The sequence below is a fragment of the Crocodylus siamensis genome, chromosome 7, assembly GCF_052110815.1.
Source record: "Crocodylus siamensis isolate JL-2025a chromosome 7, ASM5211081v1, whole genome shotgun sequence".
NCBI lineage: Eukaryota > Metazoa > Chordata > Crocodylia > Crocodylidae > Crocodylus > Crocodylus siamensis.
Window position 1 is genome coordinate 39,643,568 of NC_143401.1, and position 27,331 is coordinate 39,670,898.

The following is a 27,331-nucleotide window of genomic DNA, read 5'->3' on the forward strand; positions in this document are numbered from 1 at the left end:
ACAGAGGTTTTCAGCCCTAAAAGAAACCCTTTCCAGAGAAAATGATATGCAATCAAAGCAAGGTCTTGAAACAGCAGTGTCTTCTGCACTGATGTAGAAGGGCTAGTACAATACCATAATGAAGCATGTTCTGCCATTTAAAGGATACTGGATCAATAGGGCACTTGCTGGTGATCCATAAACAGCTGACTGGTCATATGGTGCTTGCTCTCATCCTTGGTTCCAGCCATTTTGTGGTATTGAAGACATCTGTAAATGCATTAAATATCCTCCTAAAATTATTAAATCAATTGTTGTAGGTTCAACAGGGATGTTATGCTATCACCAGTAGGAGAGGAAGTGATATAGCACCTAATGAGAAATATTTGTCTCAAAGCCTCTGTATTGAGAAGATAATCTCTAGTCAGAAAATTTTCATTCATTCTGTAGCAGTTTATGTTTTTAGCTCAGGAGAGTACAGGGACCACAGTTACATGTCTGGTTTGTTAGTCAAGATGGTTGTTTCCACATTTAAGCAGTTCTGGCAATGAAAACAGGAAAGAAGAGGTGAGCTGCCTGATCATGAATGTCAGATAGATAAGGTTATGTGGTAGTAAATATGCAGGGAGATTGTTAAGTGAGAACCCTGTGAGATACAGCCCACGTTACAAAGAAGTTTTGCGAACTGAATGCCAGGCTGAATGTACTCATGCATTATGAACCAGTTAACGAGAATCAAATAGATTGTGTTTGGACAAGATAGTAAGAAACTAGTTCATTTTCCTTCCCTTCCTATAATGCAACTGGAATTTGACTGAGACACGAACAGCAAATTCCCACAAGGCTGGAAAGTATTTGCTTGTTGTCAGGGACATAAACATCTTATGAAAGTGGATAACCAGGAAACCATGTCACAGCCAAGACCCAGAAGTCAACTCACAGAATAGGCAAAATAAGACAAAGGGGACATTTGTTTTCAGAATTCTAGACCTGATAATGTATTGTAATGCAAGTAGACTCATTGGCCCAAATTCATCCTCCTGTTGACTAACATGGATTTATGGGATGAAGTTGGCCTTTAATAAAGGTTTTTAATAAAAGTAAGTACGTTAGAGCTTCAGGACTGGGATCTTTACCAGCATTTTCCCTGTGCCTAGATGAATAATGCTTTATTTGCTTATGTGTCTGACAGGAAGAGGCTGTTTGCTCGAACCCACACATAAGATGTTAGTTGGATTTTGAATGTACTTACTTTTCAGTAAGTAGAGTCTATGTGCCAAGAGTAGATTTTTTAATTGGAATTAACACTGTGCTGAAAAGTGTTCCTGGAGTGTTAATTATATGGAGAATTTGTGCATTAAAATATAAGTCAGCTAACATTAGGAACTGAGACTGAACCAGTAGAGAAATTACAATCAAACAATCCAGTGAAAATGGCACGTTAAACACCCCGCACTTGCAAAACCAAAGGTGTGTAATACCCACAAAAGAAATGAAGATCGATGAAGGGCTTCATTTTCTCTTTGGAAACTTCAACAATCACACACTTTACATGAGCATCAATATTTTATATCATTTTGAGCTATTAGAAAAATTCTCTAGCATGTGCAGATCTTAATTTCCTTAAGAGATTTCAACAGAAGCAGTGTGTAGACTTATAATAACAGGACAGATGGTAGAGCTTATATTTGACTTACCTGGAAAGGGATGTTCCTCTCTGCAGATCCTACTTTCCTGTTATTCTGTCCCCCATCTACTTATGCTTTAGTGGGTAGGTTTGCATAAGTCCACGTTAAAATACTTTCATGTGTGTTTGAATAAAGTATTCTTTGAAAATCTGTATGCTGCACTTGCTATAGAATGTTTCTAGAGAGTAATGCTGTATTTTTTAGTAGTAGTGTGGTATTGTCCAGGAACCCTAGCCATGGACCCCACTGTCCTAAGTGGTGAACAAACACACTACCAAAAGGTGGTGCCCATCCCAAAGAAAAGGAGATAAGATCCACTGGTTGTCACCAACATGGCTATGAGACGGTAGACATGTCCCTTGCCTTTGTGACTTCATGTCTCTTATAATGGAGGTGTTAGGAGCTTGCCATATGATGGTATCATTGAGTTTAATTAAAGTGATTCTCTTTCTGTGGGTGAAAGGTATAATAGACTGCAAATGTCAAGAGCTATTTTTATCACTAATGTTCACAGCACTTGAAACACAAAATTTAGGGGTTTTTTTAAGCAAACATAGCTTCAACAGCTGACATAGACAAATGTGCAAGAAACCCATAGCAGGACATCTCAGATAGGCAGAGGAGATCAGTTGGAAGGCAAAGAAACAGTTCAGCATCTGGAAAGGAAACAGACAAGACAGAGACAGTGATAAGGGAAGAGGCACAGAAAGTGAGACTGTAATTAAGAAGTGAAATATTGTAAAAAGAAAAAGAGGGTGAGAAAAATACTGTGTTCACAATGAATTAAGTGGAGTTACTTCAGATATACACCTATATAAATGTGATAAGAATTTAGCCTTACACTTGTTAAACAGCAAAGACCAAGCTTTTAAAAATGAGACTATTTGAAATCAGCAGGAGCTGCTAGATGTTCAGCACTTGAAAATTAGCTCTCTTCTTTAAAAGGCTAAGACAGGATGTAGATATCTACGTACCCACCTGTGTCACTCTATTTTAAAAAAAAGCTACATGTAAGATTTTCTGCCTTCCTTTTTGTAATTATTTACTTAGGAGCAAGAAGTGGGAGAAAGAAAACATCCTGTGTAACAGCCCAATGGCTTTTCCTACTCACTTTTTTAATTACAACATTGTTTTTAGTTTTTTCTCTTTTGATTAATCCCAAGAGGAAAATGAAGTGACGTGCCAGTTTTGTGAGCCTGTTCTGAAAACTTTCACTATTCACTGGGGATTTGTTGAGTTGGTTCACAGAGGTGTCTGTTAGTTTTTGCAGAATATAATCTTTATTTAAAAGACAGTCCCTGTTTCTAGCACAGGGCCAGTAGCAGAGATTATTGTGCAAATGCCATGCACTGTTGCAGTGCAATGTGACTAAGTGTTCAGAAAACTAATCAGAATAGTCTCTCTCTCTCTCTGTATATACGTATACGGAAATAATCAGTCTGGGCTAACTATGATCCTCCAATGCCATGTTGCTAGTTGTGCCAATAGTCCATGGCGCTGTTATTGAGAGAGGTTCATTGCTGCATCCACAGGGTAAGCAAGTGAGCTTTGAGCAGGTTGTATTACAAACCTGAGAATATAAAAGGGAACCCATCTGGTGCACAGATACTGCTGACAGCACCACAATTACAGCAACAGAGTAATATTATGTTATTGTTAGTAGTTAAGGATATAGTAACCTGCAACAGCACTGTCTAGTTTTGCTTTGAAATGAGATTAAATCCAAGTGAAGCTGACCTGAGTTATAGTTAAAATCATACAAAATTCAGTGTTTGGAGTATTTTTAACATGGAACATGGCAAAATATGGTGCTTATATTTGACAATGGTACACACCTCATGTGAATGCCTAAATCCAAAGTCCAACTCTGCCATATTAATTTCTCCCTCAAACCACAAACACACCTCTCCTCTTTTTGCTGTTGGTTACTTCCCAGGCTCACTGACAAAGGCAGGGAAAAGATTTATCCCTAACCTCCTCCACACAACTTCTGCATCCCAGGACTTTTGCCACCGAGTTAAATATTATTTTATATAAGAATGGTTTTATAATCTGAACCAGGAAAAAAGATTAAACCATAATTTTAGAGCTGTGAAAAACTTTCAGTGGAAGGAGTGACTTGCCCAGTAGGTAAAGCAGTAGAAGATAAATCAGGACACCTGAGTCCTGTCCCTGACTCTGACAATAATTTGCTATATGACTTTGAACAATTAACTTAAGTCATTTATGCCTCACTTTACTTATTGGAAAATGCAGATAATTATGAAAAATGAGCACAACAACACGATCAGACCCAGTTAATTAATTTTGTAAAATACTTTACCTTGGATGAAGGATGCTCTGTAAGTGAAAAATAGACTAAGAGCCTTGCAAGGAAGCTGCATAATAAATATGCCTCACAATGTTTTGAAAATGTAGGTGTTACAGTCCTGCAGGAAATGCCACTTTTTATACAAAGAGCCAGTTCACTGAAGTTGGCATTGACTTCTCACATATTTAAAAATAGATGATACAATTTATCTTTTCCTAGCTTGTAAAAGGAGTAAATTGATTAGTTTACATGGTTCATTAATTTGAATGTGAATGAGTGGCTGTCTGTGAAGAATTTAGTAAGTAAGAATTTTGCATTTATTTAATTCTGAAAGGATGAAAGTCTGTAATCTTTCTCTTATTTCTTGAACTCCATAGCCTACACTGACCTCTTGTACAAATGTTCTCTTCTGTTTTCATGAGCCTCCTTGGTTTTGTTACATTTCATTTTTCCAGTGAAAGATAGCTACCCTTTGAGTACAAGGAGAGGAGGAGTGTCTTCTGGTTGGTCATAGGAGGCAGTGGGTATTTCATATTTCTCTATTTTGGGGGGCCTCCAGTAAAATTGAGGGCCCAAAGGGCCCTCATGCTCCAAATTAACTGAAATTTTGAGAGTAGATACCCTAAAATTAATAGAGGAGACAGTTTATTTGATGTCTCCCTTTTTTCTGTTATCATCACCTTGGTCTTGCCTGGGTTCAGGCAAGGCCTGCTACTCCTCTTCCAGGTACATAGATAAAAATAAATGGCTGATTTTAAAGGTATTCTGCAGATGAGAGTTCTGGAGGGGGACAATGGTCTTTGGTGAGCTGGATTTAACCAATAGGCAGAAAATTATCATCAAAACCATTAAACTACTTGTTATTTATGAATACACAAATACATTACCAAGGAACTCATTTATAAGAAATAGTATGAAAATACATGCTGCTTGAAGTTACCACAGAACAGTTTTGTGAAATAACTCACTTCACCTCTTCAGGTACACATGTGTATACTCTGAATGGAACTGACCCAGAAGGAGAACCTGTAACCTATGGAATTAAATTTGAAGCAGGGTTAAGACGATACTTTGCCATTGATGTGAATTTTGGGAATGTCACATTGATTGAAGAACTTGATAGAGAGGTAATGTACAGTGAAATGGTACCACCCTATAGGGCCCAGCAAGCAATTCAAGTTCTTTACAGAATAGCGTCAACTCATTTGGTCCCAAAATCATTCAACTTATGATGCAATAGAATATTACTGACATTAGTTATATAGTGTATTATATTACCTATCACCCATTATCCCAGTTTATGCATAAAACTGTCTCTTACGCAAAATGTGGAGGCACCAGGCTGTTAAGCTCTTGCTGGAGGTCACTGTTTATTCCCGTCAGTTTCCTGTGTAGTTCCTAATGTAGTTAAGTTTTCCGAAACCTTGTGGATAAAATCTGATTTTTGTTATGAAGCTTCGCTGTGCACATTTTTTTATATCCACACAAGTATTTTTTTAGATTTAGAATGCTATATTAAGGGCTATATTGCTACATTGAACTTTTCTAAATATTTATATAAGAGGTTATTCAAAATTATAGACATAAAAGGCACTAAGAGAGATGTTTCCATTTAAATAATGTCAGTCCAAGATAGCCCCACTAATAAGGTATTTCAGGTAATCAGATTACTCCAGGATCCTGTTCTCTAAACCCATGAGTTGCTTTTTCAGATGAGACTATTCAAGATTTACAAATTCCTTTAGATATGGTACCAAAGGGTGGAGGTGTCTCACTAGGTCCAGAAGTGTGAGTTAAACTCTACTCTGGACTCATGCCAAAGGTCAACCCAAGTAGATCTAGTTAGAAATTGATGCCTTGGTTATTTAGGTTGTGGAGTCAAAGGTGGGTTTGATCCTAGCCAAATGAACCACATTAGCTGAATGACTGTTAGGCTTGGATGGACTTCAACTTTAAAAAAACATTTTCAAAGACAGTAAAACTTTCACAAAATAACTCTTTAAGTCATTGTATTCTTGAAAAATATAAGGATTTAATTCATCTAGATCTTCATAGGAATACTTTTGTCTATCCAGTCCACTATTCTACCTCTAACAGAGGTCAGCATAAGATGCTACAGATGTAAGGAGTCCGGAGGTAGGCACATGTAAAGTAATCTGTCCCCCAAGAAGAGAGCTCATCCTAATAGCAAAAGATCATTTTAAAATCTGAAACATAAGAGTATATCACAGATTACAGCATAGGATCCTGAAAGATGATTGTCCAAGTATGCCTTATTGTTGGGACTAGGTCAAATTGACACCAAAAGCTATGATTTAACTGGCTTTCTTTTTTGTTAGTATAATAGGGCTGGATACTTCTGTGATTTATTTAAACACTCAATGCTTCTTTGAATCTTGCTAAATACTGGATCTGTTTTACATGGATTCCTTTATTTGCAGAAAGAAGATGAAATCGAAGTAATAGTCAGTATTTCAGATGGCATAAATACAGTAAGTATTCAAAATTGCCAATGCTTGTTTTACTGACGGTGTCAAGGAAATCATAGTAGGTCACGCCTAAATCTTGTTCGTTGAACAGTCATTTCTAGATAATTATGAATTCTGTTGTCCAAGGGGGCAGTCTGATTCAAACTAGGCTGCAAACATAGCATTTTCAAACAGGAATCTGTCTTGGGCTGTGATCTCCTTGGGTCTCATGCCCTTAAGAAGAGTTAGGCGTGCCAGATTCTTGGAGGCTCTGTAACAAAATATAAGGCATTACACAAGTTAGAGTTGGAGATTCAGGATCAGGTATTCCTCTCCCTAAGTTCCTAGTGAACCTATGCCTCAGAATGGTATTAGGAGTCTTTACTGAGTAATGTGCTGTTTCATCTTATCTTTGGTATGTTTCATTAGGGGTCCCACAAACTTCTCTCCTGTTTTCACTTGTTTTAAAGAAACAAGTTTTTCAGTTTTAAGGCACAGCACTGGCAGCCAGAGGGGGAGGGCAGCAAAGAAGTTAAGGTGATCCAGAGGCATTAGCTTGAGTCTTATCTTCAGAATGCTAAAGGCTGCCCTCAGCTGACTCAGCTATAAATAAATATCTGGTAATTTGGAGTGTGGAATCAGAGGTGGACAGATAGGATGGTAGTGACTTTGCTCCCTTGTGTACAGTTCGTTACGGAAACTGGCATGCCCAACAGGCTTCTGGCTGTGACCTTGATTGACAGTCAGAAAATATTGTTTTTATTTCTCAGTGGGAGCATCTACACACACACTTTACTGAGGAGTTGACTAACTAACTCCGCAGTAAAGCTTCACTGTCTACACAGTGGCACTATTAGACCAGAGTAAATTAATTAACTCTTCCATTAACTGTCTGATACAAATACTATCCTATGGCAGAGTTATTTAGTGTACCACAACACATGTGTAGATGGTGACCAGGACTAGCCAGCCCTTCACTGTAGCATCCTTGTGCCCTAGCCAGTTACTCTGGGGCACGTTAAGCTGAGGCAGAGCAGCTCCGGGCTGGCAGGCTGACCCCTCTTACCCCCTACCCTTGGCCTCCTGCCAGCCGGGGTTCTCCTGCCCCAGCTCAATGTACTGTAGCCCCAGGTGCACATGTAAACACTGTGTCTGGGAGCAATAAATTCTGGTGAGAACTATGCACTAATTTCATGTGTAGATGCACCCAATCTGTCACAAAACTATCCATGAGACCCTGAAAGAGTCATTTAACTTCTCCATTTTCATTTCCCCATCAATAAAACTGGAACAATGATTATCTGGAACGTTTCCCACCTCAAATAAAGAATTTGTGAACATTTGAGTGGTACTCAACTACTAAGATGATGAGTACCATAGAAATTCCCATAATTAGGGCAACTATATAATTCAAATATGTCTCTTTACTTCACTAATAAATGTGCAGTTTTGTTGGCAGTTGTTATTGTCTACTATATATTTATAAATACAAAAGGGACTACATTTTGTTGGATGCCACAGTGATTTCTAGATGTATATGTAGAAAGATATTTTCCAAATCATATGCATATCTGTGCTCATGCCCTACTTACAAAAAGGGTTTGGAAACATAAATAAATTGCTGCAAGGTAGGGTAGGATAAGAATTTACAGCCTGTCAGCTACTCTGTGATAACTGCCTATGTGCACACTTTTACTATGTAGAAATGCAAAGTAGATTATCCCTTAATGAAAGTGCAGTTAAATAACTTGAATTTACCAAGGGGTCAGAGTTTGTAAATGGGATGGTTACCAGAATAACTGATGCCCTGTAAGTTTACAATCTGGCTACTTACAGGTAACGTTTGTTTGTATACCTATTTCCTTACACCAGCACCTGTTGATGAGTCATTTGTGCACCAGCATGGTCAAGAAGGGACACATTTGAACATGCACCTGCTCAGGTCACCTATTTGTATGCACATAGTAGGATGTTTAGGTTTGTAGCAAGTTTAATAAGTATGAAACTAACTTTGAAAATCAGGCCTATCAGCTGTAATTTATATAATGTGCTGAGACTTTTGTAAGACATTGCATACATCAAAATACTCATCTCAGAGAACACTTTACCTTCCATTCTTAAAATAATTATTTAAGAAGACTTGTTATGCTGCTGGGGGGGGGGCAGGTTTCCACTTCTGATTTGGTAGCAGAAGGACATTCCATGACAAAAAAGTTTTTCCATTGCTATTGAAATTATTCATCAAGCAGTTCTCAATGTTTTAGACTTAAGATGCCCCTCTGAAAATGCAAACTCTTAGCTTTCGCTTGTTTCTTTACTACAGAAGAAAGAATGGAATAATTTTTCTGTTTCAAGGAACTCCGAAAGAGCATGATAGGTCAGGATGTTTTTAGACATATGAATACCTATTTGAAATCTCTGGGTTTATCTTGTGAGTCTTGGGTAGGTTTTTGCGTACCTAGTAGTGCTAATATTGCATGCCAACCCTTACTGCACTTAAAGGATCTCACATCACCCTGTTTGAGAATTACTGAGAGACAGAGTAGACAAATGAAAGAGCAGACAAATGAAAGTGCTACAATTCAGTTTGATTACGTTTTCATCATATTCCACTCCAGGTTGATGAAAAAGTCAGAATCCTTATAACAGATGCCAACGATGAGAGCCCAGAGTTCATCAACACACCTTACATAGTCCATGTCCCAGAGGTTGGTTGACTTCCTTTGCATACTGCATGTTTCAATGCTTCAACAGAATGCATAGAAGTAGATCTAGTATGTTTTTAATGATGATATATCATCATTGATGAACTTTTACTTTTTATTATGGAATTTTAGTTAGATATTGGGTGCTTGTGTCATGCACACTTCCTGAGAAGTCTTATACTATTGTCCTCCAATAATAGCATGAGAGATGAAGCTGTGATATTTGCACAGTATTTTCCATAGAAGGCCTGCTTCTGCACTAATATCAATGAGAATGTTACCACCGACTTCAAATGGAGGAAGAGCAGCATTCTAGGAAAGTCATTCCTATAATTTCAGATTTCATTATCTCCTTGAACCCTATGAAAGTATCTCTTTCCCTTTTTTGTCCCTATCCCCCTTATTTAAAATATTTTTCTTTATCTCCCCTTCTTATTGTCTCCCGCACTACCTTCTCGGTTGATACACTTGCTTATCCACACATAAGTTTCACTTCTCCTTTTCACTGACTTGTCCTTTATCAATTCCTCCAGCTTTTATTTCTCCAGATTTTTAATTCCTCTCTCTGCTTCTCATTTCTTGTCTTCTTACTTATTAATTCCTAATCTTTTAGCCATCTCATCTTTTACCTTGCATTGCTCTGCAGACACCTCTGAATCTGCTATCTCATTTGATTTACAGGACACTCCCTCAGGGAGTAGCATCCTCAAGACTGAAGCAGTGGACAGAGATACAGGTTCTGGAGGAAGCATCAACTACTTTTTACAGGTAAGGGTCTTGCTTGCATTTTTCAAATAATGTCTCTTTTTTGCTAAGGTATGTAGGAACCAGAAGAATAAGATGAGTCCATGAAGCTTAACCTGACAGACATATATATCACCATAAGTACCAGTAGTGATCCAGACAGTGCATGAGAAACAGATTCTAAAATAATTGGCAACACCTAGGAAAATGCAGTGAACTGTCAGAGTTCAACTTCAGTTCAGAATTCAGGCACCTTGAGCCCCACTCCTGCTTTCTCTGAGCCTTCTCAGCCTAACTTAGCAGTGCTTAGCTATGTTGTGCACAGTCCTCGGTCTTAGCTATTTGTGCTGCCTAGACTGCAAGCAGTTCTTATACTAGTATAGTTTATTGGTTAGGGATGTGCTCTTTTATTACAAGAAATATATCAGCTCCAACTCCAGTGTGAATGTTGTTACATTAGTGTAAAGATGCTTTTTCCCCAGATAAATTAGTCCCTTCCTAAAATAATAAGCTACACCACTATGAATATATTCACACAGCTATAAGCTCACCCACTTTAATTGTACCTGGATAATTGAAGCAGTATGAATTACTGGGTGGTGAGAAAACAGGAGTCCAGACAGAAGTCAACTACAAATAGAGATGAGCCCCTGAGAAAATTCTTGTGTTTGGGTTCAGCATTATAAGCTGATGGTGAAGTAGGGTCTGTCTTTAAAAAAAAAGACTAATACACATGACTAAATATTTTTGGTCGTCACCACATATTCATTTAAACACATCTTTTGACTTTTGCTGCTCTCCCCTAATGATTTCACTGCTGATAACTTATGCAGTGTTTTAAGTTTCTACCAGATCATCTGTTTCCTGCCATATTGTTGACATCCTCATGGTTACTTTTTTCTCACAACATAATCTCACTCTTTTTTCTTTTTAATCTGGAGCCTACCCTCACTTTGGCAATATGAATAAAAGTACAAACAAGGGCAACCTCTCTATCCACAAGTCTTAGTGAACTAATAGCATCACTGCCTAAGCTTGGTTAAAAATATGCATGCCTCCACCATACTATTTTATAAAACACCAGCAACACTGTGATTGCTGTGAGTAACACAGAAATGAAGCACTTTGTGAGCAGTTGCCCTGCTACTGGTTCATGCAAGGTTAATGAATAGGGTGGGTCACATCACAAAACCATATTTGGTAACAATTTGTCACCTGCAGGCCAGATGACACAACTCTGCACTCTGGATCAGGCCCATGGGCTGGCCCTTCGCCAATTATTTGTCCCACAGTGCCTGAGATTGGGCACCACTAAACTATCCTAGTCCACGGAAATGAAATCACACTTGTGGATGTGAGCCCCACCCTCCAATTCAGGGCAGTGGCTCCTTGTTTGACCAGTGCATGGACAGTTCAGTTTGCTCTGCCACAGCTGGCTCTGTGAATACATACAGGACGATAACAATTCACCCTCTCCAATGCCATCTTCCCTGTTAAGCTGCACCTTATGTGGGGTGCCCTTGGACTCTGCTTTGGAACTCTTATGTCCCGTCCTCTACTCAGCTGCCACCTCTTGATGGAAATTATTGTTGTTGTTCTTGAGAGTGGGAGACTGCCTATTGTATTTTGTATGTTGGGGTCTTTTGCCAACCTGGGTCTGACCCCTGTTTTTCTCTAGCTAGGCCTCTGTAACCCGGGCAGTACTCCAAGAGGTACCCCCTCTCCGGTTGAAGGGATCAAAGCAGGTGCACAAGTGCTATGGGAGGTGTAGGGACTCTCCTGCCCTACAGAGGAGAGCCAGACCACCAATGGGGATTTAACCATCTACCTTTTAATACCGGGAACATAAGAGGCATAAATCAGAGGGTATAGTGGACACTACAATGCCCCAAGGGGGCAGGATTCAACAAAGGTTAGACACTTACAATCATTAACAAAACAGGGTTAACAAAATATAAAACACAAACAGCAGAACAAACAAGCAAGCGGTTTTGCCATCTTGGAACCAGAAAAACACCAAATTATATTCTAAAAAGCAAACATCTACAACGTTCATTAATTTGATTTAAAAAAATGTTTGCTCTGGTTTACATGTGTTTGTACAATGGAAATATAGGTGATTGCACAATAGCTTAAAATGAAGTCTTACTCTTGTATATTGTGGGGGGTATAGGTTTGTGGGGGTGGGGGTGGTTATTTGGGGTGTGAGCAGGTATGGGGTTGGTGGAGGGCTGTGTGGCAGGGAGGGTGGCTGGGGGGTCTGAGGGGGTGTGGGTGTGGGGGTCTACATGTAAGGCAGTGTGAGGGGGGTGTGGATGCCCCTGCCTACACACACACACAGACTCTGCTTCTGCCTGCATGCACACACTCTGCCCCTGCCTGTATGTGTGCACACACCCCCAGACTGGCAAGTTCCCATGCTCCCCGGTCCAGCTCAGAGCCAGGAGTGGTGCCGGAGCAGGATGGGGGCAGAGAACTGGGTGGGGGTGGGCAGGGCTGGACTCCGCCTCCTGCTGCTGGCTACCCCTCGGTCCTACTGCCCCTGGGCTCCTGTACTTTTTGACAGGCTGCCAGGAGCAGATAATATTTTCTAAATTTTTAGGAGTCCCACAGGCCACATAGAACAGCTTGGCAGGGCAGATCTGGCCTGTGGGCCATATTTTGCCTGCCCCTGGGTCAAAGCATAATGCAAAAGCAAAAATATTCCTTTAAAAGCAAAACATAATGAAAATCCATCTCAGCACTTAAATGCAACTGGTTTTGAAAATGTCAAAGGCTAAATGTCAATGTAATATCTGCATCAGTCCAAGCAGTAGCATAACTAAAGGAGAGGTGACTGTGGCAACAGGTCTGGGTGCCACCTATGGGAGGGAAGGAGGTGCACAAAATTAGCCACCACCACAGCTGGCAATGCAACAGCTGGCACCAAAAGTATATTGAGATGCCTGAATGCCATGGGTAGCAGCAATGCATGAGACACCATCATTGGCTGCACTACCAGCAGCATGGTGACAGCTGGTCTTGGAACTCAGATGGTGTTAATGTTGCCTAGAGTCAACACCCAGAGCCAGTGCCCCAGTCACCCCCACCATCTTTAAGCAGCTGGCTGAAGCTGTCCCATGCACCAAAGGTATCCAAGGCATGGAGCTGCCTGGTTATGCCTCTGAATCCAGGACTTGTCACTTGTCATGAAGCTGTACACAACACGTCAATCACCCCAACATAGTGTCTCATACGCTAGGGACAGAAGTTACACAAAAACTCGTATAAGTGGTTGGAAAGTGGTTCAAATGTGTAACACAAGAGAAGATCAGTGCACATAAACTTCTTTCAAAATGGGCAAAATCCGTTTAGGATAAACCTGGATGGATGTAGTATCAGAGGTAACTGATTTAGCTAGGGGCAGATATTACACATAAATCAGTTTAAGTGATCATAAACTGGTTTAAACCTGTAACAGATTAGTTGTTCAGTGCACATAAACCAGTTTGAAAATGGCTGAAACTGGTTTGAGATGAACCTGGCTGAACGTAGTATCAGACTTAACAATTTGGGTCAAACTGGTTTATGCAATGTCTGTCCCAGACCCTTTGCTGATTTAAGCATCCCAGCATACTTTACAGCAGGGCTGCCCCCTCTCCTCTGCTCCCTGGCTGGAGCTCTGGGAGTCTGCTGGGTTCCCCATGGCCCACACCCCACCTCTCGCCACTCACTGCTTAAGTAGAGATCCCTTCCTCCTCTCTCCCACAGCACAGACTTTAGTCAGTATGTTATATGCTAGCTAATGCTGTGTAAGGCAGATAGGACAGTGTCCACTTAAGGCTTTTTGGAGGTAATCAACAGCTCAGATGATAATTTCCCTTCATTCCTTCCTTTGGAAAAGGCAGACAAGGTTCCTTGGGTAAATCTGATATCTTTTATTAGACCAACTAAATAGTTGGAAAAAAAATTCTTAGAAAGTTTTTTGGTTTAAGAACCCTTTGTCAGCCTGAGGAAGGATCTGCAGTTCGTGTGTGCTCTTTCTGAATGAATAGTAAAGAAGCCAGAGGCTGGTATGCATTTTCTTCTGGAAAAAGCTGTTTAAGAAGAGCCCGTAATGAGTGAGGCTTTGTTTTCTGATGAGATATTAAATGCTGATAAATGCTCTGTTATCATGGGGAGGGACACCTCCCTAATCAGGGTGTCCTGCCGGGGCCTGGTCATGCCTTCCTCAGTCCCCGGCTTCTAGCCTGAAGCACTGTGGTCATGTGCCTGCATTTCTGGGATGTCTGTCTGGTTACAAAACTGATTTAGCCTAGCCAGATTAGACTAACATGCAAAGATTGAATCAATTCAGGCTCAGGCTTTTTGAATGTCTGTCCCTAGCCTTTCGGCTAACTCAATTTAATGGACTTCTGTCTCAGATCCCCTCCAGATTCAAGTTAAGTCACAGTCTCCCAGCATGCCAGGATGCTTTGCACCACCCCTGTAACACCCTCCCCCCACAGGGTGGGCAAGCCTGCCTTGGCCCATGCTGTCTGCTCCAGCCAAGCAAGGGGGGTGTGGTGGTATAGTACCCCTCCCCTCCCCCTTTCCCCCTTCTTCTCACCCTGGCTTCTGGCCTGGGCCACTGCAGACATGTGGCTGCATTTCCAGAATAAAAAATGAATGTCTGTTCACTTGCTTATCAGTTCAATCTACACAGCTTAGTCTAACCTGCAAAGATTGAATCAATTCAACCTCGGGCTTTTTGACTATCCATACTTAGCCCTCTCCTGCTTTTAAACACAAGAGAGAATGCCAGCAAATGGCTGTTTATTAAGAGAACTCTTTGCAGAAGTGCTGTGCAAACAGCTGGCACTCAGATTGGGTATGAAACTCTCTCCAGTCTCTTGTACTGCAAACTCTGCTTTGCCTCCATGGTCCATGCAGGTTGATGTGCCCAGTGAGAAGCAGGGATAACTGTACCAAGTAACTGATTCATTAGAGGATTTACTCAGAAAGTATTTATGTAGGATTAAAGCTAATCCTCTTTCTAGGAGGTAAATGAAAGCAAAGACACATTAAACTAAATACCTTGAACAGACAAAAAGAAAAAAGAAACCCTATACAAACATTGATCTTATTGCAAAGGGAATCGTTTTAAATCCAGTTTCACTTACAGATTTTCTCTGCAGTTCCTGCAAGTCATGCAGATTAAGTCAGTACATAAAAACCCACCTATCTTGCAGAAAATCAGTCTTAATTTTATTTCTATTATCATTTTTTGTCCTGTACTTTGCCAATGTTTCCCACTTTTGTGACAAGTGACCTTCATTTTCTCCTTATCAACAAGCAAACAACAGTCAATAAGTTGCATTAATATCATACATAATCACCCATTGAACAGACACATTGTGTACAGAGCACTGTTATCATAACTTGATAGTTTTTACAGGTGGAACTAATATTTGATAGCAGGTATGGCCATGGTGATTATTATTAAAATTGCATGTAGGCATCTGTTCAGATTCCTGTTTGGAATTGCTTGTTAATAACTTAAACTTTCACCTTTGTGGCAGAAATGTCCAGATTTGGATTGTGCCTCAAGAAAATGTCTAAAGTTTAAGTAAAATTGGTTTAGTCACTTTATTTTTAATAGTAGGGGGATGAAAAATATGTACTTTCCCATTATACAACATTGGTATTACCTTAATCCTGCATGCAGTCACATCAAATTGAAGTCAAAAGTTGAAGTTTGGCATGCATATATTCTTATTATAATGAAATGCCATGGTGTTTTTGAGTTGCACAATACAAGTGCAATTGATTTTTGCAGTCATTTTTTCATTAAGCTTATAAATTGTGCTGCTGAGAAAGGCTCTGACATACATGCATGTGTGGCTGGCTAGTCCATGTAGCAAAAATTCTACTTGAAATGTACACTGGTCGGAGGAATGACTCCACAAGAACTTCTGACTCCAGGTCTAATTGCTCCTAAGTTTTGTGGAACAGGGTCTCTCTTTTCTATAGCTTTTTTACAGGGTATGTTTTAGACCAGGGGTCAGTAACCTATGGCCTGAAGGCCAAATCAGCCTACTGAGCAATGTTATCCAGTCCACAAAACTAGGATATTGGTAGCAGTTCAGTGGTGGAGGAAGCATTGGTGTGGTTGATATTTAGGGAAAAAAGTGTATTGACAGCATTTCAGTGGTGGCGCTAGGCAGTGGGGGAAATAGCAGCAGCAGCCAGATCCCAAGTAGCGGTCCACATTTGGACTAAGCTGCATTCATTTGGCCCACACCTCCTAAAAGCTCTTTTGAGCTGTTCCAGTAGTAGTGTCTATGCAAATACACCAAGACAATTTGGGTGCCCAGTGTTAGACACCTTAAAGGGTTCTGATTTTCAAACACTTTCAGAGCACTCAAGGGTTTATGAAAATCAGAACCCATTTGAATGCCTCAATTTGGACATCCAAAAAATTCCTAGTTGCTTTTGAAAGTCTGGTAGAGTTCTGAACTAAGTCCTGAAAAGGGGCACAAAATTTTTTGTGCATTTTTCCCCATCTTTTTTTTTCTGTTAAAAAATTCTGTGGTAATTCTATTGAATGAAGTAAGCTATTAAGGTTGCAAAATGAAACACTAAAAGGTCAGGAAATGTCTACGTTACATTTGTGACTTATTTTAAATAATGAGAAAATTGTAGTATGTTCATGAATTGTTCATAAACACATAGAAGTGAAATTCATTAACTAAATTATGACATATTTCCCTCCCAACCCTATCATTATTCTAGTCTTTCCCTTGAGCAGATAAAGTAAAATTTAAGTCCCAACAGCAATCTTGTTTCTATGCCTCAAATCTTTCACTACCATTTTTTTTCTTCCAGAACATCCATACTAATAAATTTACAATTGACCGGCACAGTGGTGTTCTTCGCATCAAAAGAGGGGTTACCCTGGACTATGAAAAATCAAGGACTCATTTTGTTACCGTTGTTGCAAAGGTATCAAGCTCTTTCCTGAGAGAAGATACTGAGAAGGGGAAGGGCTGCAACTATGCAAAGCTGCATTTGGAATGCTGCAAAAGTCTAGAGCCAGCATTCCACACCACCCTCTTGGGTGGGAATTAGACCCAGACGAATGTAATTCCTGGCCTACCCTCATTCTGGCCAATGTGCAACAGTCAGCTGAGTGTTGCCTGTGGGCATTGTCTACCACTATTAAGGCCATGAAGCAACATATAAGTGTTGAAATTTAACTATCTTAGCACAGGATGAAAGTGACACTTCTGTTCTTCAGAAACTTACTTTCCCAGTTTTCCTTGTTACAATGAAGATGCCAAAATGTACCCACTTTTTAAATTTCCAGCAAAATTATTCATTTGTAGCCAGAGCGTGGAAGCAGTAGAAGTTAAAAGGTTGAGTCCTCTCTCTAATTGGCTTTTGCATGTCAGGAACACAGAGCTAATGGTACCACAGTCCACAAAAATCATTTATACATTGTAGCCATTTAAGAGCTGCTGGCTTTGTGCTCTCCTACACTTTTGATTATATCAGAAGAGAGTTCCTAGGAGACTTTGATCACATGCTCTGTTTAAGCCTTCCCTAGCAATGCTACTTGAAGTGGTGTATTCTTCCTATTATGTTAGATCTACATTTAGAATAAAAAGCTATACATCCTCTTGACCAATTTTTGCTTCTTTTTCTAACTCTCCCTTTTTCTGAAAGCCCTGGAATTTTCTGCCCTAAGTGGTGTTGATACACAGGATATCAAATACAAAATGATATGATTCTTTGTAGTGACCTAACCACTTCTTAACTCCAGAGAGAGTCAGGCTGTCCCTCTAATCAGAAAGGGAACAAAACAAGCTGAAAATAGCAGAAACACAACAGGCAGAGTGTATTGTAACAGTTGGCATTAGCTGATTGGTTCTAATATCATTTATCTATTTCCACGTAGTATTGACCTGAAAAATTACCATTTTCTTGCTAAGCACATATGAAATAAACACACACACACCCTCCTCCCCACAATCCTTGCTTCTCATTCTCATGCATCTGTTCTTCTGTGTGTTGTTAGAGATATAATAGCTTATAATAGCTTTAGGAATGAACAGTGAAGGCTAATCAGAGATGTGTGTGGTATTGTAAACTGATAGGTCCACAATCAAGGGGTCTCAGGCAAATTTCAACACTGTGATCTTTACAATGTGTGTTCTTTCAGGATGGTGGTGGGAAGCTCCGAGGAAACAACAAGGTGTTTTCAGCAACAACTACAGTCACTATCAATGTGGAAGATGTTCAAGATACCCCTCCCATGTTCATTGGGACTCCCTACTATGGATATGTCTATGAGGATACCCTGGCTGTGAGTATCACTATCTTTCACCTTCTGGAGAGCCAAGAAATAAACACATTCACCTTTCATAGATTCATAGACATTTGGACTGGTAGGGATCCCAGAGGATCATCGAGTCCAGCCCCCTGCCCCAGGGGCAGGAATTCAGCAGGGATCATAGGATTCCAGCAAGATAAGTATCCAAATATGTCTTGAAGGCGTTCAAAGTGGGTGCTTGAACCACCTCCGGCGGCAGTTTATTTCAAACCTTGGGGGCTTAGACAGTGAAAAAGTTCTTTCTTATGTCCAGCCTGAATCGGTCACAATGGAGTTTGTGACCGTTCGATTTTGTCATCCTTTGGGGGGCTCTGGTGAACAGACGTTCCCCCAGATCCTGATGAGCACCCCTGATAAATTTATAGGAGGCCACCAGATCACCCCTGAGCCTGTGCTTTTCCAGACTAAAGAGCCCTGTGGCTTTCAGCCTGTTGTCGTAAGGTCTGTTTTCCTGCCCTCTGATCATGTGCGTGGCTCTTCTCTGGACTCTCTCAAGCTTCTCCATGTCCTTTTTGAATTGTGGAGCCCAAAACTGGACACAGTACTCCAGCTGCGGCCTCGCCAAGGCCGAGTACAAGGAGAGAATGCCGTCAGGGGATCTGCTTGAGAAGCATCTATGGGTGCAAGCCAGCATTTTGGTCACTTTACTAGCTGCAGCATCACACTGAAGGCTCACGTTCATCTTGTGGTCAACCATGACCCCCAAGTCTCTTTCATCTGTAGTGCTAACCAGCGTAGCACTGCCAAACCTATAAGCATGGTGCAGGTTTTTCCTCCCAAGGTGGAGAACCTTACGTTTTTCAGTGTTAAACACCATCAGGTTCTCATCTGCCCACTTCATGAGCCTGTTAAGATCTGCCTGAACTACCCTCCTGTCCTCAGGTGTGGATGCTTTACCCCAGAGTTTGGTGTCGCCAGCGAACTTGGCCAGTCCGCTTCTGACACCAATGTCCACATCATTGATGAAGATGTTAAAAAGTACAGGCCCTAGGACAGAGCCTTGTGGGATCCCACTGGTCACAGTGCACCAAGACGATTGGCTCCCATCAACCACCACCCTCTGGATCCTACTGCGGAGCCAGTTCCCCAGCCAGTGGGTTGCGGTGATGGCAAGGCCGCAGTTAACCAGTTTAGCCAAAAGGTGATCATGGGATACCAGATTGAAGGCTTTTTTGAAGTCGAGGTATACAACGTCGATCTCTTCCCCCTTGTCCAGGTGATAAGTCACCTGGTCATAAAAGTAAATGAGACTGGTCAAGCAAGACCTACTCGCAACAAACCCATGCTGGGTATCCCTCAGGATATTGCCTTCAGCTACTCTGTTAAGGATGGCCTCCTTGATAAACTTTTCCAAGACCTTCCCCAGGATAGAGGTCAGGCTGATGGGCCTGTAGTTTGCCAGATCTACTTTCCTCCCTTTCTTGAAGATAGGCATGACATTGGCCCTCTTCCAATCATTGAGCACTTCACCAGAGCACCAGGAGCGCTCAAAGATCTGTGCCAGCAGCTGAGCTATGATGCTTGCCAGCTCCCTGAGTACCCTTGGGTGTAGCCCATTAGGGCCTGCTGACTTGAAGGTATCCAGCCTGTCAAGGTGCTCCTTCATGATGTCAGTTTCGATGGAGGGCAAGAAATCTCCCTCACCCAGACCTCCCTAACCCATAGTGAGCAGTGCCGTCCCATGGAACTGGTGAAAAACTGATGCAAAGTACCCATTTAGCAAGTTTGCTTTTTCCTGGGCATCAGTTGCCCCATCTGGTTTAGCAGGGGTCCAATGTTGCCCTTCCTTTTCCTCCGACTCCCCACATATCTAAAAAAGGACTTTTTATTTTCCTTGATATTTGTAGCTAGCTGGAGTTCCATCACAGCCTTGGGTTTCCTGGTTTGCTCCCTGCAGGTCCAGACTAAAGCAGAGTAATCCTCCTTGGTGGCAGTTCCAGTCCTCCATCCTTTGTAGGTCTTCCTTTTAAGACACAGGAGGTCTGCCAGTTCCCTGGAGAGCCAAGGGAACTGATCTGACTGACTTGCCAGCTTTACAGCAGATGGTGAAGGTGATCAGTTCATGGTCACTGTCACCCAGCTTCCCTTCGATCGTTAGGTCACTGATTAGGTCATCCCCGGTTGCCAGTATGAGGTCAAGCAGCGCTTTATCTCTTGTTGGCCTGTAAACTTCCTGCGTCAGACAGAGGTGCACACATGAGAGAAAGCTTTGCAACCACTCAGATTTGGCCGAGCACTCCTCCCACAAGATGCCTAGGTAGTTAAAGTCTCCCATGACAACCATACACTGGGATCGTGTGACCTCAGCCAATTCCCTGGTGAACTCCTGGTCAAGGTCTTGACTCTGGGTAGGGGGTCTGTAGTACACCCCCACCATAGTATCCCCTGTGCTGTGTTCCCCACAGATTTTAACCCAAAGTGTCTTAAGTCATCCACCATGGGTGCCAATGTTGGCTTGCAGGGACATGTAGCTTTCCTTGACATAGCTATGCCCCCGCCCCTTTTGTCCACTCGATCCCTCCTGTACAGGGTCTGGCCGTCTATAACCATGGTCCAGTCACAGGTGGAGTCCCACCAGGTCTCCGTTATCCCAGTGACATTATAGTTATTTGCATTTAGCAGGAGAAGAAGTTTCTGCTACCTTGATGTCCAATCAAGTCTCCTGCTAACTTTATGTTCAATCACTACTCTCCAAAATGAAAGGTATTTTTGCCCCTTGATCTCACAGTGAATAGAACTATCCATTACTGGGATTCAAAGAGCTGCTGTAAGAGAACTCAAATGAGCTACCCCATTCACCTGACCACTCAGCACAAGTGACACAGAAGACTCTGGGCATATCAATAAACAGAAATATTTGGTCTTGGCCTTTACTTACCAGCCTTTATTTGGCCTTTACTTACTAGCTCACATGTCAATGAGCTATCAGCTAGCTCTGTAGAATATCACCAGGTAGGTAATACTTCCCCTCTGTGCGGCACTGGGAAGGCCACAGCTGGAGTACTGTGTCCAGTTTTGGGTGCCACATTTCAAGAAGGTGTATAACCTTGAGAGAGTTCAGAGTAGGGCCACTCATATGGTTAGGGGCCTCCAGGTAAGGCCCTACAAGGAGAGATCTACAAGGACCTAAATCTCTTCAGCCTCTGCAAGAGAAGTCTGAGGTCATCTTGTGGCCATCTACAACTTCATGGTGGGGGGACAGCAAGGGATAGGAGATGCTCTGTTTACCAGGGCACCCCTTGGGGTAACTAGAAATAATGGCCACAAACTGATAGAGAGCAGATCCGGGTTAGACATCAGGAAGAACTTCTTTATGGTAAGGGTTGCCAGAATCTGGAATGGGCTTCCAAGAGAGATGGTGTTCTCCCCTCTCTTGGGGGTCTTCAAGAGGAGACTGGATAAGCACCTAGCTGGGGTCATCTGACCCCAGTGCTCTTTCCTGCCAGGGGCAGGGGGTGAGACTAGATGATCTGCTGATGTCCCTTCTGACCCTAATATCTACGAATATTAGCTAGGGAAGACTCTATGATTCTGCTACCCTATTGCCCATTATGCCATAAGGTCCCAAGTACAACCTTCCCTGGAGTCACTATGAAGGTAGTATCTCTGACATCTAATATTGTGGGAACTTCTCTGATAAATGGTGACAAAGGAGACAGGGGCTATGCGACTGTCACAGCTCTAAAGCTACCAGACTGTCAAGGATACGCTGTCAGGGGGACAACCAGGAGGTGATCAGCCATGTATTCAATCAACTTCTGGGTTTCCTCCACAATCTTTTTTTGTAAAGTCTGCCTCCAGCCCACAGAATAATATTGACACTTTCTGTAGATGTTTATTCATGTTTCATGTATGAATATCCTGTTCATCAGTTTGGTAAATTAAATGACTTTTTGAGGTTGGTATTTGCCAGCATATATATTGTATGTTCTGACAGTGCTGTTGCTCTGACAGAAAGCTGTCATTATTTGAAATAAGTAGTGGTCATCATGAAAACGTTCCCACTTGTTCTTTGCAAGTAATTAACATTCTCTCAGTGTTCCCCATACAAAAATATTGACTGGCATTTTCAAAGGGGTTAGATTATAACAGCTTTGCATATTTTGTTGAACACTTGTATTCTGGATTATTCTCCTGGATGCAGTAGAACTATGTCTGTGAATAAACATTATTAATAGTAACAAATTTGGAATAATGTAGCCCAGAGTGATGCTTGTTAGGAAAAAGGAAAGCCCATAAAGCTTTTAAAGACAACAATGAATTTTCATCAGGATTTTACACTTATGAGATTTCAGAGTACTTACAAAGAATGTTGCCATATGACGCCCTAATTTGTTTCTACTCTATCTCAATTTAATTGGAAAGAACAAAAATGATGTAGTAACCTTCTAGAAACTGTCTGTTTCTTGGCAAACTAAAAGGCAAAAAAACACATTGCAATTCCAAAACATGGAAATTTTAAAAAGTTACTGAACTGTACGTTTTGCTGTTTACATGAGCTGCGTGATATTTGCAGGATCAATGTAGAGGTCTTATTCTGCAACATGCTAGGCTCCTTCACCTCATTTAGTATCAGTAAAAGTGGAGAAAAGACTTCATAAATCAGGCTGTGATCAAGGAGTTATAAGAAATGGAAGTTAGTCCCATTATATGAACGGTATGTCTGTATGAGAAGAGGACAGAAGAAACAGAGGTAGCTTCTTCAGATTAAAATTAGATGTGGAAATGGGCCAGAATCTTAAATTAAAGTTCTCCTAGGCTTTTGCATAGTATAGCATAATGGAAATTTGCATTTGGTACTAGTCTGAATTTTGCAAACGGCTCTAGTTTGCAATAAGCCAAACTAAAACCTTCCTGTTGAATACTCCTAAACCCTGCTTAAGTATCCTGTATCCAAATTTTGTGGCTTGAGCCTATCTCTTCTTATTGTTTTCCAGGTTCTTTCTGGCCACTTCCATGGTTGGTTTTCCCATGTAAACTAAAAGCAATGATACCTTAAAACCCTCACAGAGGGTTTAATCTCTATTTCAGGCTAATGGAGTCAGTATTGTCACTGAAATGCTCATGTGGGCAGCTCTGTGCTCATCAGAAACCCCACAGGGGAGCAGATCAGTATTCTCATTATTTATTCTCATTGCTTATAGAGAGCTGCACAAGGTAGAGTAGATGGGTAGCTGTTAGTTGGGCAAATAACACAGTATATCATCAGGAGCAACACTGGGACTGTTGTGGGCCAATATCTCACTTTGGACCAACTTCATATTCCACATATCAACAAAGGTTGTGCCTGCCGTACGTTATGCTGACATTAAGCTGATCAGGGTAGGTATTAGATAACGAATCTCTTCGCTGACAGTGCTGCAAAATGAATGTTCCCATTTGGGGGGGGGGAAGAGGAGGAGGAAAGAAACAGAACACAGTGCAACTTTGCTAGATTCAACCATTATAAACAACAGGAAAAAAGAGTCAACTAGACTTTGCATCAGACAGTAGCAGCAGCTGATTTCCCAAGTACAGGCCACCCTCTGTTCAAGTTAATAATTAGGAAATCTGTAGGCACTGCTCAGTCAAACCAGAGTCTGATTTGGCCTTAGCCAGCTACTTAGGCTGGCCACCTACCTAAGGCCATGAGCCACACAGAATTCTACCTTGATAAAGAGCTATCCTAAGCAAAGGTTCAGTAATCCAGAAGTATCTCAGTCCTGTCTCTCCCAGGAGACAGAACTTCTAAACTTAATTGCTAGCCAAGCTTTACATTTCCCTTGGAAGATTTATCCTGCTCAAAATATCAGACTTCGAATCAAGAGCAGCTGTGATGTCAACCTGCATTGCTGAATGGAAAGTGTATATAGGTACTGAGACTGATTTTTGCTTCCTATCACAACTCACTGAAAGAATCAGCACCTGCACTACAGCACATGAATAAGCAACTGGGAGATTTACAGGAAGAAGAATGGAGGAAAGGGACACAAAAGCTGAGTGCCTGGTCCTGAAACCTAACCTGGGCCCTCCAAAGAGTTGTAGCTGTACCAAGCAAATGGCCTGCCCAAAGTCAAGCTGTGATTTTCAAGCTAAGAACTATGAGTCCCTGCCATATTCCTATTGCAACCACAGCAAGAGCATCTATCACCCTGTTGGGGAGAGCAGGGGGGCTGGCTAAAGTGGATTTTATTAATATGCAGTAGAAATTTCAGTATTCTTTGATCTCACTACATAGACTGTAATTCCCCATTCTTCCCTAGGGCTCTGAGGTACTAACAGTTATTGCTCTTGACGGTGACAGAGGAAAGCCTAACAATATTCATTACAGTCTTGTGAACGGTGAGTAGACTAAGTTGGTATGAAATCCTAAGGAATGTCAAAGGTAGATGCAACATTAAATTAAAATGTGGTGTGCTAGAGTCTAATAAAGTCTAAAGAAAACTGTCATAAAATAGTGCCAGACATCTGAAATTATTCCTAGTCCCTGTCTAGCTGCAAGCAGCAAAGCGATGATTCATTGACCTTTAGTATTTTCTTCATGGAGCTGCACTTCTCATCTTCGAACCATTAATAATACTTATTTTTTTATTTGTTAAGCACCATAGTATACTTGGCATTTGACAAGATATAAAGGAAGGCATGGTCCCACTATTAAGGGACTTTCCTGCCTAAGTTGGTAGACAAAGGAAGACAGTGAGCATATCAGAGAACAGTGCATATTGTGATGAATATTCTTTAATATTCTTTATAGGTCAACATTTGCAAACCTTACGGGTGGAATGGGCATTCATGTATAAAGAGGCTTCATGCTCACCATACTGGAATAAGCAGGATGTTTTAAGTAGAAAAGGTTTTCCATCAACTGTCCTGAGAAGTTCTTAAACATTTGTGCATGTTTTTAATATCTGAAATCTGAGGAGGTTTCAGAACCTGGTACCAGTTACAAAAGGGGTCAACAGATAGTAACAAGAACCATGTTCACCTGATGAGTCAAATATATGGTGGTTGGATCTGGTGGCAGAAAGTGGTATAAGCCACTGATAAGGCAAGGTATGGAGAGACGTGATGACATTTAATTCTGCTAGAAAGCTGTCTTCCGTGCTTTACCCCTAAATGGGAGAGAATGGGAGATACCTTCTGCTTAAATGGGGATAAAAGGGCAAATAATGGGGCAGGGACAAGCAGGGAAGGGGAAACAGAAAGAATACAGGGGGAAGGAAAGATAGAGAATGAAAAGAAAAATTGTGAGGAAATATTATTGACAATGTGGAGAGAAAGAGGATGTTGGCATGGGACAAGAATAAAAGGAAGGAGATGGTGCAGGGAAAATGTGAAGGAGAGATAAATTAATACGGCTGTGTGAAATTTCTCTGGCAGTTTCATTTCAATGCTGTTTTGACTTGCTTCAAGCTTGAAACAGCAACATCAAAATGAAACATAGAGCTTTGAAACAGCCTTGAAAAGAAACAAGGCATGTCGAAACGTTTTGAAAATTTCAAAACATTTCGAGTTTTGAAGCTCAACTGGGCTTGCCTGAAGGGAAACAGAAAGGAAAGTAAGGAAAGGGAGGGGGAAGATGGGGAAGTGGGGAGAAGCAGTGCTCTCATTATTGACGGTGTAGCTGGCCAGTGACTTTCATTCTTTCCTGAGATCCCTTTCAATCCCAGTGCTTAGGGGGAGGGATGGAAACTCTGCAAAGAAGGCAGCATTGTTTGAACTGCCCTGCTTTCTGCCTTGGTGTCAGTTGAGTGAGGGCGCACCTTAACACACACACAGTGTCACGCACCCATGTCACAAGTTTTGCCTGTCAGCAGCTAGAGGTGCAGGGGGAGTCTGGGTTCTGGGGCTCTGCACCTCTAGCTGCTGACAGGTAAAATTTATGACATTGGATGTTTGTGGGACTATGTGTGTCTTGGGGCACAGGGGGGTGAAAACTGCAGGCCTACTAGCCCCTGCTGTGGCCACAAAGCCTGCCAGCTCTCAAGGAGATGGGTGCGGGGCCCCAGAACCCAGACTCCCCCTGCACCTATCTCCTTGAGAGCTGGCAGGCTTTGTGGCCACAGCAGGGGCTAGTAGGCCTGCAGTTTTCACCCCCCTGTGCCCCAAGACACACATAGTCCCACAAGCATCCAATGTCACAAGTTTTGCCTATCAGCAGCCAAAGGTGCAGGGCCCCAGAACCCAGAAGCCCCTACACATATTTCCTTGAAACTTGGCAGGCTTTGTGGCCTCATCAGGGGCTAGCACACCTGCAGTTTTCATCCTGCTGCGCCTTAACACGTACATGTGACATGAGTTTTTTGCTTTCAAGACTTTGTGCAGTTTCCCTGAAACTCCTGCACCAATCTCCTTGAAGCTTGGCAGGCTACTATTCCTGCAAGTTTCATCCAAATCAGGCCAGAAATGACAAAGTTATAGGCTGTTTCAAGCTTCCCCATGATAGACTATGGGTGAAACAGTGAAACAGCGAAACTCTTTTGGCGAAACAAAATTGAACAGCAGCTTCAAGTCAAAATGAAATTCAAAATGAAATGCTGTTCCATCGAAATGCAGTCAAAACAAAATGGTGCCATTTTGCACAGTCCTATAAATTAGGGCAGAAAGATATGGGCTTGATAAAGGGAAAGAAAAATGTGAGAAAGGTGTGGTTATGGAAAGGAAAATGAGTCATTAAAATATAGAAAAAGGAAATAAACTGGTTTAAAGAGAAATATTAAGGATCAGAGAGATGAGAGAACAGAGCGCAGGTAGCACCAGGATGTAAACGTAACTTCAAGACCAGCAAATGTTATCCAAGTTTCCATGTACATTGTAATAGGATATTTCTAGCAGGAAATGGGAATAGAAAAGGAGGGAAGGACTAACCATGGTTTTAGAGTGCAAGGCAGTGGTAAATCTTCTGGCCAACATATCCCTTGATTTGGGAAAAGAACGGTAAGAGAGCAAGGACAAACACTGCAGTATTTCCTGCCTTTCAGTGGAAAGCCAGGTCATTATTCTCAACCCTGAATTTGTGCTGTCAAGATTTCAGAAAAATACTAGCATCCAGTTGTTAATTATTTACTAATTCGTTGTTTTGTTTCAAACTGTATGTTTTGTTC

The 27,331-nt window shown here is 41.5% G+C and overlaps 1 protein-coding gene across 2 annotated transcripts in view; it reads left to right on the plus strand.

Moving 5' to 3' along the window:
- The window catches only part of CDHR1 (cadherin related family member 1), an 81,774-nt gene that overhangs the window by 11,007 nt on the left and 43,436 nt on the right, over positions 1-27,331 (plus strand). For both annotated transcript variants that reach the window (XM_090058114.1, XM_090058115.1), the window contains exons 3-9: positions 4,960-5,105; positions 6,420-6,470; positions 9,065-9,154; positions 9,833-9,919; positions 16,742-16,858; positions 18,078-18,221; positions 24,491-24,569. In XM_090058114.1, the coding sequence (XP_089914240.1) occupies positions 4,960-5,105; positions 6,420-6,470; positions 9,065-9,154; positions 9,833-9,919; positions 16,742-16,858; positions 18,078-18,221; positions 24,491-24,569 (714 nt within the window). The remainder of the gene's footprint in view (positions 1-4,959; positions 5,106-6,419; positions 6,471-9,064; positions 9,155-9,832; positions 9,920-16,741; positions 16,859-18,077; positions 18,222-24,490; positions 24,570-27,331) is intronic.